Raw genomic sequence first — 12156 nt, 5'->3', positions numbered from 1 at the left:
CAATTTTTATTTTTTTATAATTTCAGTGTTAATCAGTGTTAATTTTTAAGCATTTTTATATTTTTATCAATTTTAATTTTCAGTTTGGGGAATTTATGAGGGGGTGATCAGACAATGGGAAAGGTCAGACAGTAATCATTTAATGACAGTTGACATTGGGTTGAATCCAAAGCCCATGCCCTGACTTCAACCCCGGGAGGTGGGGCTCAGGCTTCACCATCAGTTCCTGGAATGGGGGCAACCCCGCCTGTAGGTCAGCCTCAGTGCCTTCTCACCCAGCGCTTGCTCCGCCCCCAGAGACCAGCATGCATGGGTCACTCCAGTTTGCTTCTGCCCTGGGCCGAGTGAGTCTAACACCAGTCTTGCGGGTTACGTAGCTTCATTTACCTGGTGTAAAGGATCTGTTTCAGCGGGAGCAGGAAAAGTTACACAGGACAGGGAAAATTGTTGTAAACGTAAACAATATATATCAAATATGGATACATTTTTAATTTGACCATCAGCTTCAAAATAACAAAACCCACAGAGTGATAATACTGACCTTCCTTCAGCATGTTCAACTACCATAAGGGCTGAAGAACACAGATGAGGTGATGTGAGTAAGAAACATAAAGCTATTAGCCTTGCGAAATTTAGGAAATACAAAGACAGCTATTTGAATTTTGGTTTTATTTGTTCTTGAAGTGGAGATGTACCTCAACCGCAGTGTGTAATTTTTGCACAAGTACTGTCCAATTAATGTTCGAAAAACCCTCCAAATTACAGAGACATTTAATTACAAAACATGAAATATATAAGAATAAGCGAAAGGCCAAGGAACTGCTTGGTACTAAAGCAGTAATGAAATCCATAACTACTGCAGATAAAAAGTTTTTAAGGTCATCCTTCATAGTAGCGCAGAAAATTGCTAAAACAAAAAAATTGCAAACAATTGCTGAGACTTTGATAATGTCGTGTGCTATTGAAATAACAAAGGAAGTGTTTGGAGAGGAGAAGGCCAAGGTACTGACAAAACTACCGATGTCAAATGACACTGTCAAACAACGGATCACTTCTATGTTAGAAGACATAGTCTCACAGTGTATTGATTGGCTGCGTGATAATGATGTTGCTATACAACTAGATGAATCCACAGACATTTAGAAAATGTCCCATTTACTTGCCTGTGTGTGTGTAATAAAAAAATAAAGGAAGACTTTTTGTTTTGCAAAGAGCTCAAGACAACAACAAAGTCAGATGTCATTTTCAAACTGTTAGATGATTTTATGATTTCAGCAGAAATCTGCTGAACTAATTGCATCCAAGTCTGCACTGCTGGAGCCACAGCGATGACTGGAAAGCAGTCTGGTGTTGTGCAAAAAATAAAAGCCGTTGCACCTTGCTCTATTTGGACACACTGCTTTCTACACCGAGAGGTGCTTGCTGCAAAAGATATTGAACCAAGTATTCACAGTGTTCTGAACACAGTGGTAACACTCATTAATTTTATTAAATCCAGAGCAACAAACTCCAGGTGTTTTGCTGCACTTTGTGAGGAAGTGGGTACAGAGCACCATTCCTTAGTTACGCATACAGAGGTGAGATGGTTATCTTGAGGCAGAATGCTTGCCCATATATTTAATCTCAAGGAAGAGTTATGTACTTTCTTAGATGATCAGAATCCTGAACTTGCCAAAGTGCTGAAAGATGACACGTGGCTGGCAAAACTGGGTTACCTTACAGACGTATTCAATTAATAAGATGAATAAGACTATATAAGGTGGGAACATTAATTTTATTGCCCTCCGTGAAAGAATTGCGGCATTCAAAAGAAAACTACAATTCTGGAAAGTTCATGTCTGTGGGGGCACTACTGATATGTTTGAGCTCTTACATTCTTTTATTCAGGAACGAAATATTGACTTGGATGTAATTAAACCTCAGCTAGCAGCGCATCTGGTCTGCTTAACAAATTCAATGCTTATTTTCCTGAACTCACTACACACATGTGGGCTACAGTGAGAACATTGAAGATAAACTTCCATTCCCATGCCATCAAAATTGTTAGAAGAGCTCTTTGACATTTCATCAGATAGCTCCCTCAGAACCAGGTTCAAAGACATGCTGCTGGAGACATTTTGGTGTGTGTGTTCTGATGAATACATCACTGCTTCTTCTGCAGCGCTGATAATGTTGATCCGCTTTAATACCATCTACTTATGTGAAAGCCAGATTTTCAGCCATGACATCAATGAAAACAAAGTACCAAACCAGGATGAACAATGACCATGACCTGTGCTTGTGCTTGTCAAAGATACTCCCCCACGTCTTGACAGAATTGTTGATCAGCACCCTCAAGTTTCAGAGAGTAAATAAAGAAAAAATTCTGTTTTTTATTTTTGTGCCTCTATTGTCCATTTTTTTTTATATTTTATGTGTGTGTGTTTAACTGTATAACTATCCATTTAATACAGCTTTTAATTTACTGGATATGCAGAAAAACAGTTGTTGTGGCACAGGTGAGCCGTGGAGTTTTTGTAACATTTTTATGGGGGGGAGGGGCAGACTCAGAAAGAAAAAGGTTGAGAACCCCTGCTCTTACAGAAAGCTGGGACTATACTGGCACCCAGACAGCCCCGTACTGGGGAAGTGCAAGGGTGATTTGAAGCTATTTTTTGTGCCTCTGCTCCTGTGAAAGGCCAAGTGCTCCTCACCTGCAGAGCAGAACCCAGTACCACCTGTAAAAAATGATTAACAACTTCAGATGTGAAATTTATACAGATGTACACAATTTTATTAAATTAGAAGTAGTATAAATTAATTTACTTAGAACTTAAATCCATCAAAAATTGTTTTGTATTCTTCATATAATGCATTTATGTACAGAACAATAAATCTTGAAAAGGTATAGGCTGCTAACTAGCAATACTGCAAACAATAATTCCTAAGACAAAGCAAACTAAAACAAAATGAAAACTTCACAGCTGACCATGGGGGAAAGTATCAGAATAATTTTGAGATCTTGTTTGGAAACTTTTTAGAGTCTATTTTATCTAAAATATAACTAGTATCCTGGGATCAACACCGCTACAACATGGGATTAAATAGAACTTGGCATTTTTAGTTTCCAGACTGGTGTGGAATTGAAATTCTATAATTAGTTGACTGAATAGCATTTCTACTTATGACTGATTGGTGGAAAGTTTTACCTATTGAGTGAGGGGACTGAGCCGTCAACTTCTGTATAATTGAAGCTTTTACTTAGAGGTTTTTTTGCGTGTGTGGGGAGAGTGACAGAACAAAACTGGTTAATTTTCACTGCTGCTCTTCAGAATGCTGGGCACCAGTGAAACTATCAGAATCATGTCAATTTCAAGTTGCTGCTGCTTGGGAAAATGTTAGCTGGAGCAGCAGCAGAGGCAGGAGGATCCAAAAATAGCTGCCATGGGAAGGTGGGGAGGGTATTGGAGAATTCCTTCCTCCTCTTCTTACGGAGGCTAAGGTTGAGGGGGGATGAGTAAGTAGTGGAGACTATTCCAACTCACAGCAATCTGGATGCTCTGGAGCGGGCTCTTCTTTCCAGCTACTATAGATTAGTGATGGAACATCAAATTTACCAGGCACCTACTACTCCAAAAAGATAAGCCCATAACTAGAGTCCAGGGTCAGTTCCTTTTTAGAAATGTCAGTAGCCATCTGATTGGGGAGCTAGGTTTCTCATCAAGGCACTGCATTGACCCAGAGCCTTGCTGATAATGCCCTTCTCATATGAGCTTCTGGACTAGTATGTTTAGTCCTTTGGCAAGTAGGTGTTTGGTAAATTTCTCAGTCCCTGTCTTTTAGTAACATTAACTGGAGACCATGCTAGAAAGAGACTTTATTTCCTCCCTTCCCCCTCCCCCCGCCCCCCATGTACCACACGACTTTGTATACATCTGAACAATTTATTTTTCCTGCACCAGATATAATAGTTCATAGTTTGGGTATTTTCCCTACTTTTTAGTTAAGTGATGTCAAGTTGTTCACCAGAATGTTCAGTAATTGGATAGGTGTCTTGAAGTTCCAGTAGAGTTACTAGTTGAATCCTCTTTAGTTCACTGACGCTGGAGATAGGTGACTCTGCTTACTCTAAAGATAGATTCGCTCAGACATTGGCTGCCTGGCAGGAACGATTTAGCTTTGAGCAGATTTCCATAAATGGAAAGAGTAACTGGAGAGGGACAGGGTACCTTGGTGAGAGTGTCAATGATGTGCAACAGGTGTTTATGGAGTTGCCAGTTTTAAAAACCTTGTCCAAGGGAGAGGAGTAGAGAATTGGCCTTGAATGTAATGATATTTTAAACTTAAGCAAGCTGAATTTTATTATTAGAAAAAATACTATTGCTGTGCTCATGTTAACACGTGTCCTGTGTCAAGTTATAATTTGAAATGTATGCTACAGCTAGATTTAATTTTAAAACTTTTTATTTAATAATTTGATGTTTGTAAGATTTAAGTTGAAAGTGAAATGTTCAGTAGTTCGTTCTCACTTCCCAGCTCTCACTTAAGAGCGTAAAGCTGCATAGTAAAAAACTGCTAACCCCCAGCTTTGTGAAGTTATAGTTAAGGTCAGGTAATAGAACATAGAACCAGACAGATCTGTTATGCAAACTACATTTTTTTGTTGTTTACCTGTTCTGCTCAAATGAACTGAAAACATTACTACGTGACCCTTGGGCTTTAATGGGACAATGCTTGGCAATGCATCTGAGTAGTAACTCCTTCCATAGACAACGGTTCATCTACAATCATCCTTATTAAAAATCAGTTTGTTTTGGTTTAAAATTAAGGCAGAAGTCAAATCTCAAAGGCCTATCTTGTAATCTCTTATTAGTTACCTACCATGAACTGTATTCTCACTGACTAACCAAAATCCAGTTTAAGAAGTGGGGACATTGGTTTCTAGTTGCCTTTGATTTACCTAATACATGTTTTATTGTTGTTAGCATGAAGCCCTTGGTGTAATGACATCTGTCAGATTTCTCTTGGGTTTCACCTTGTACAACACAATTCAAATGTGTGCTGAATCATGTAAGGAGGTTGTATTACAGCACCTGTGACCCTCTTATAAATAACCTTGTATGATTGTGTTTTGTATTATTTTGCAGTGGAAGCATCAGTTCATGGCAGCAATGTGCACTGCACAGATAAAACAATTGAAGCTGCAGAGGCTTTACTTCATATGGAGTCTCCTACCTGCTTGAGAGATGCCAGGAGTCCTGGTATGTCAACCACAATTGCATATTGTATAAGATCTTTCTCCCTTCACTAATTTAATAACCAGATTTACAAGGAGTTGCTTATATTGAGGACTGTAAGATGTTAAATACATTTGTTTTCTCATTTCAAAACAATTGTTTGATTTGTCTTAGCTCCCCAGGTTTGTAAGAGGTTTTATTTGGTGTTTCTGTCCTGCAAGGGATATACTCCTAACAATTTTCACCCTTCTGAGGCAGGATCTTGGCATATTAGCTAGTTTTAATGGTAGGATAGTTTTGAAAAGTCTTTGCCTAGTGCTTATTTCCCTGCAAAGCAATAGGCATGGTGGTGCTTTTACGAAGTGACAGTGAGTTCTTCCTTCAGATAGAATGTTTCACTTCTAGAAACTTTCTCATCCTAGTGAGCTGAGGATCAAAAGCATTGAAGTCATTCTAAAACCATTGTAAATAGTGCTTTCTGTTAGACATGGTCCATTCAGTGTCCATGATTCTTTAAATAGTTTATCCCTTCAGTCACACACAATGGAGGTACATGATGATTTTTTCACTTTTATAAAGGCTAAAGTATGACATTTTTAGCTAGATTCATACATAAAACTTTCTTGGGCATGAAAAATGGCAGATATGAAACTTACACCAGTCAGCTTGGTTTCTAGTTTGTTTCATAAATTGTTCTGAGCCTGATCCCTAATCTGACCCCTAATTTGCCTGATAAAGAACCAAGTTACATTCCTAAAAGAGAATTCCAGTTTAACGTTTCCATTTTATTACAAAGGAGACTAAATCATACACAGAAGCCTTGGGTCTAATTTTCAGAAGTGCTGGAGATCTAAGATCCCCTGTTGAACTCAGTGGGAACTGTGGGTTCTCAGCACCTCTGAAAAGTAGCTGCCCATGTATCATAGTATAATTACACAACCACACAAACTGCATTAAAAGAAAATTAGTAAGGCTGCAAAGTCAAGCACTCAAAAGTTAGGAAATGCCAGAATGTAGGTTGTCTAATTTGGGCCCCTTGTATGATACAGTCTTTAATGACATGACCACATACTATTTTTTTCCACAGGACCCCTGTCTGTGCACAGGATGGACCTACTCTGGAGATAAATCAGGAGTATAATGTATAATGAAGGAGTCTGTTGTCTGTAGGACTCCTGCTTCATTTGTTGAAGAAGTTGGAAGGTGTGTAGCTAGTGAGGCAGAGGATTGTAGGAGATGAAAGTATGATCTCATGGTTAAGGCAGTTGAATGCTGCCCTAGATTACTGGATTCTGTCCCTCCCTCTGTGATGCTAGGCAAATCACTTTAACCAAACATTTCACAGGTATTCACTAATTGTGTGTTCCTTATTTTCTGGGTGCCTGACTTGTGACACTTGGTCCTGATGTACAGAAGTACTGAGTGCCCACAGCTGCAGCTCGCATGTGTAGAAGCTATGCTTTGAATATACACCTCTACCCCAATATAACGCTGTCCTCAGGAGCCAAAAAATCTTACCGTGTTATAGGTGAAACCCCGTTATATAGAACTTGCTTTGGCCTCGAGCATTTCCATTATTAATAGTCAGCAAACATGCCTGGCCTCGCCCCCTATCCAACCCCCACCTACTTCCCGCCCCCTGACTGACCCCTCAGAACCCCCAACCCATCCAACCCCCCCATGTCCCCCGACTACCCCCTCCAGAGACCCCCCCCACCCCAACCACCCATCTCAAGACCCCACCCCCTATCTAAGCCCCCCTGCTCCTTGTCCCCTGACCGCCCCCTCCAGAGACCCCCCCCACATCCCTAATCACCCCCAGGACTCCCACGCCCTATCCAACGCCTCCGTTCCCCATCCCCTGACCGCCCCGCCCCCAGAACCTCCGAACCATCCAACCCCCCTCCCCTGTCCCCTGACTGTCCCCCGAGACCCTCTGCCCCGTATCCAACCCGTTGGCCCCGGCCCACCACCCTTAACACGCCGCTCAGAGCCAGACACATGGACGCTCTGATTTGCCGGAGCGCGCAGCCCCGCCCCCCAGAGCACTGCTTTACTGTGTTATATCCGAATTCGTGTTATATCGGGTCGCGTTATATCGGGATAGAGGTGTATAAAATGCTATATAATGCTAAGCACTCTGAAAAATCAGGCCCTAGGCTTCTCACCTAGGGCACCCAAAATTAGTGGATACTTTTGACCTTAATCTTGCTGTGCCTCAGTTCCCCATCTGTAAAATGTGGATAACCATACTTCCTCATCGCTACGGGATGTTGTGAAAATAAATTTAATATCTGTGAAGCACTCATATAATGAGGAGTGCCATAGGAAAGCCCACAAAGATAATTCCGTCTTCAGAGTTGAGTTTGAATAATGGAAGTAAGGCATGGGATCACTCGTTTAAACAATAAATTGAAACAAAAATATTGAATAGCTGCTCATTAAACGAGCACCATCCATTTGGTGAACTGAATGAGGCAGGGATCTTGTGGAAAAAATAGCATGTGGTCATAATTAAAGACTGTATCATAATCCCTATGCACATGGAAGCCTAATTAAGATTGCTCTCTCCCTGCCCCCAGGATCCTGGTCTCAGTCTACTCCCCTCCCTCCTCTTGTTCTGGCTCTTGTCTCCTCTGCACTCGAAAAATAGGGCGGTTTTCTCCTCCATGCTGCCTGGGCCCAGCAGGTGGAGCATTGAGTGCACAGGAGAGACAGATTCTGTGACCTCTGTTCCAGCAGCAACTCAGCTGTAATTGCAGGGAAAGTCCTGCCGGACCCCAGGTTGGAGCATGCTCAGTGCAGGTGGAATCTTCAGGGAATTTAACTGTGAAGCTCTAGCAAGTCTCTACTGAGTTTTGTGAACCATGATTATTGAAACTTATAACGGCCAAATTTGGGTGTATTTTCACAGGAATAGAAAAGGCACATCCCTGACATAAAGTCCTCCCTCATCCCTTGCCAAATTTCAAGTTGCTTTTCCAAAGTGGGTGGGCACAGGAGCTACGAAAACAAAAAAGTTGCCAGATTTTTTTTTTTATGGGCAAAACAGCCCATAGCCTTATTTTTGGAAATGAATGAATTGTTGTGGTTGAAATATTCCAAAAAAATTCAGCCTGAGCTGGACACCTGGCATGAAAATTTTAGCCCAAACTGTTAATTTTGCAAAGTTATAAGCAGCTGAAAACAGTTGGAAAGTATGGTTTCAGAGTAGCAGCCTTAATAATAGGCATTGCTCTGAGCCCCACCTGTAATAAAAACAAATGGGAATCTGTCACATTGTAAAGTTTGGGTACTTGGTGAATATAGAAATCATTTGAATGCCTGGGAAAGAAGCCACTTTCAAAAGTTGTGAGATAATTTTTTTGGTTCCTTCAATTTAGGCCATTCTAAAATCAATTTAAAAATATTTAATACTACTTGGATACTTTTTTTAAATATCAGAGGGGTAGCCGTGTTAGTCTGAATCTGTAAAAAGCAACAGAGGGTCCTGTGGCACCTACTTCTGTTAGTCTCAAAGGTGCCACAGGACCCTCTGTTGCTTTTTTAAATATGTATATATCAAAAGTATAACTAATTCATTGCAACTTAACTTTGAATTTTGTTATTGTCGTTGAAATCCAATCCATAATATTAAAATATACTGCAAAAACATAAGCATGTACTCAACTTTACACGTGATTAGCCCTGTTCCCTTTAGTAGGGCTACTTGTGTGTAATTGTGAATGTGTTTAAATCTCTGTGGGATTGGGGCCATAGTTCTTAGTAGCTAAATTTATCCCCTTTTCAAGTACTGTAATAGCATTTAAGGATTAAAAGTTTCTCCTAAGCTGTTTTGCTATATTTTAATGTTTGCTTGAGAAATTTTCTTCTATTGTGTAAATATATGTATCCATATTAACAAAAGTATAGTTGCCCCCTAACTCTACTAGAGTCCTATTTAGAACAGTTATGGCTCCTTGGATGAATCTGTATTTATTAAAAAAAAAAAATGGATTTCCAACCAGTTAAACCATAATGGCTCCTTTGAAGACAATATGTAATATAGTTTGGTGGGTGATATAATGTAGCATACAACCTGTGGTATGGTGATGTTACACTGTTGTACATGAAAATCAATCAAGTGAGGACAATAGTTCATGTCCAGTAGCTGAAAAAAGGTAATTTGGCTACTTTTAATAAATAACAAAAAATACTTATAAGCCTGAGTAGTGTACGTTTTAGACGACCAGTCTTCAAAAATTCACCTAAAAACTATTTTTGAAATACATGTGCAAAAATACAGCTAAAATTGTAAGCTTATCTCTTTTTTTAATATGCTGCATTTTAAACAGCTTCATATTTTGAAGTGGGGATAGAGGGGACTCTCCTATATGCGTATGTAACATTTTGATTAAACTTAATGGTGTGTTGAGTTCTAGGGTAGAATTTGTGATCATGGCTAAGTTATAAACTTATGAAAATAGGAGTGTATGATGGAACTGCTGGTGGACCATTAACATCAGTAAATATCAAAGTGCTACATCTTAACTCATGCCCATTTTTGAAAAAGTTAAATTTGGGCTTTAAAGAGGAACGTGGAAAGTTTCACAAATACTTAAACATATCTGACTTAAAATGCAGCCATTTATCCTTCACTTATTTTTAATATTGTAGAATGTTTTCTTACCATGTTAAGAAAGAATGTTACTGATCTTGCAGCAAACAGTTTATTTAAGACTGTAGTCTTACTTCTGCCCTTCAGACAAGTTGCTGCTCCCTCTGATGTGAATAGCAACATTCTTACTGACTTCAGTGAGACCTAGATTGGACTTTTAGATACCTGTCCTTGCCATATATCTAATAACATTGACTTGTATATGCATGTTCTGGGGACTGGATTGAGCTCCTGAGTGACAAATTATGTAAAGTTTGCATGATTTGGTCCCTGAATCATAGGCCCCCTCCAGGTTCTTTGCTGTAAATAATTTGATTTATGACATAGTAAAGGAGTTGGGTAGAAACTTTATCTGGTGCATTTTTTTTCTTTAGTGGAAGTTTTTGTCCCTCCTTGTGTGTCAACCCCAGAGTTTATCCATGCTGCTATGAGGCCAGATGTGATAACAGAGACTGTAGTGGAGGTGTCAACCGAGGAGTCTGAACCAATGGATATGTCTCCTGTTCCAACATCCCCTGATATCCGTGAGCCAATGAAAAAGAAAAAAGGTATACATGACTTTTATTTAAAGTAAGAGATTTTAAGTGTATTTTATCCCTAGTCCAAAGTATTGTATGCAAAGGAGCTGGTTCAGGTGGAGATAGTTTTGACATTATCCCCACTCATATGCTAATGTGTACAAAGTGAACTCTGAGTTGTGGGCATGCAATAAAAGAAAGGGGAAAGCATAAGAATATGGTTTGTTAAATCATAAGGAAAAAGATTGAAAAAATAAGGATAAGAAAAGGAGGCAACACTGAAAAAATTAAGGGATTCAAGACAGAATTTGTCTGTAAATATTCTCTGGAATATGTATAATTTCTTCCATAAATCACAAGGAGCATCTCAAATATAAATAACATTCTAATTTTCTTGATACATTTTAATAGTTGAAACCTGTGAAAATCTTGGTGTGTTAGACATCCTTGCTTATCTAAGGGCCCTTTTAAAGATACTGTTTTTAATACATGGTTGCCTTAAATACCATTTCAAATAATTCCAAATGCTATATCAGAAACAAGTCCAGGCCACCATGAGAGCAAATGACATCTGTTTAAATTATTGCCTAGGGGGGCGTAAGAACTGTAGAATACACATTGCGCCAGGTGTTTCACTGAAAGTGTTTGTGGTGGGTCCTTGTGAACAGTGACTTTATAGGCTGAAACATGCTCCTCTTCCTCCTACTATGGCTGAGGTTCACAGCTTACATTAGAAGTTAAGGCCTGGTGTACACTTCACAGTTAGATTGATGTAAGGCAGCTTACATCAACCGAATCATGTCAGTGTCTACACTACAGCCTTGTCCTGCCGATGTAAGTGCCCTACAACACTGATATAATAACTCCACCTCCACGAGAGGTGTAGGGCTTATGATGGTGTAGCTAGGGTGATGCAGTGTCTGTGTAGACACTGTTACTTACATGGGCTGTTAGATCGCTTGTCACGGCTTTCATGGAGCTTTCATTTCTCCAGAAGAAATGGGATGGGAGTGTGAAATTGACAAGAAAGCCGGGTGGCTGGAGCCTGCTCCCAGCTGGGAGCTGGGTCAAGAAGCCCTGGGGGGCTGGGTGCCTGCTCCTGGCTATTGGCTGTCTTGTCAAATTGACAAGGCTGCCTGGCTCCCAGCGGGGGAAGGGAGGGGCTGAGAAACTGAGGCAGCTGGATCCCGTTCCTGGGGGCAAGAAGCCACAGTAATTACTGCGGTGGCTGTAAGTTCAACCTAATATAGGTCAGTTTATGATTTTAGTGTAGACAACACCTAAGACACACTGTAGTTGAACTTCCAGTAGTACCTCCATTTTGCCATCATTAACTATGGCTTATTTTCTGAATATAGTGGTAAGATTGTTCTTACTGCCAGCACCATGAGGAGAAAAATAATGTTGTCAAAATCCAGATGCCCTAATGAGTTCTTCAGTAGCTACAATAATTCTCTGTTCAGCCATTTTGATGCTTCAGTGAAAAATAAAATCTGCAACCCTCCAAAATCTCTCTCTATCAAACAGTCAGATTTACCAGAGTTGGGTCATGTTACTAAAGCTGTTTTAGCAGTTACCCTCCTAGCAGGCCAAGTTTTTGGTGCCAATAATTTGAATGTCTAATTGTTGGTTGCACTCCAGTGCAGCCAATTGTGTGTGCGCCTTTTGGGACTTCCTGCTTTCCACAGAATGTCTGTCTCTCTCTTTCTTCCAGTTTTTCAGGGGTTTTTTTTTTTTTTTAAATAATCCTGCTTCCCCTCTGAAT

General features: G+C 40.0%; 1 protein-coding gene across 5 annotated transcripts in view; it reads left to right on the top strand.

The window, feature by feature from the left end:
* Positions 1 to 12156, top strand: part of ELF2 (E74 like ETS transcription factor 2) — a 67862-nt gene that overhangs the window by 43922 nt on the left and 11784 nt on the right. For all 5 annotated transcript variants that reach the window (XM_026647831.2, XM_026647827.2, XM_026647829.2 and 2 more), the window contains 2 exons: positions 5127 to 5240; positions 10248 to 10421. In XM_026647831.2, coding sequence (XP_026503616.1) covers positions 5201 to 5240; positions 10248 to 10421 — 214 coding nt within the window. In that variant the 5' untranslated portion in view covers positions 5127 to 5200. The remainder of the gene's footprint in view (positions 1 to 5126; positions 5241 to 10247; positions 10422 to 12156) is intronic.

Source organism: Terrapene carolina, unplaced genomic scaffold (assembly GCF_002925995.2).
Source record: "Terrapene carolina triunguis isolate 2854851 unplaced genomic scaffold, T_m_triunguis-2.0 Scaffold66, whole genome shotgun sequence".
Taxonomy (NCBI): Eukaryota; Metazoa; Chordata; order Testudines; family Emydidae; genus Terrapene; species Terrapene triunguis.
Note: the sequence above shows the minus strand (reverse complement) of the source record. Positions and strands in the feature narration are given on the sequence as shown.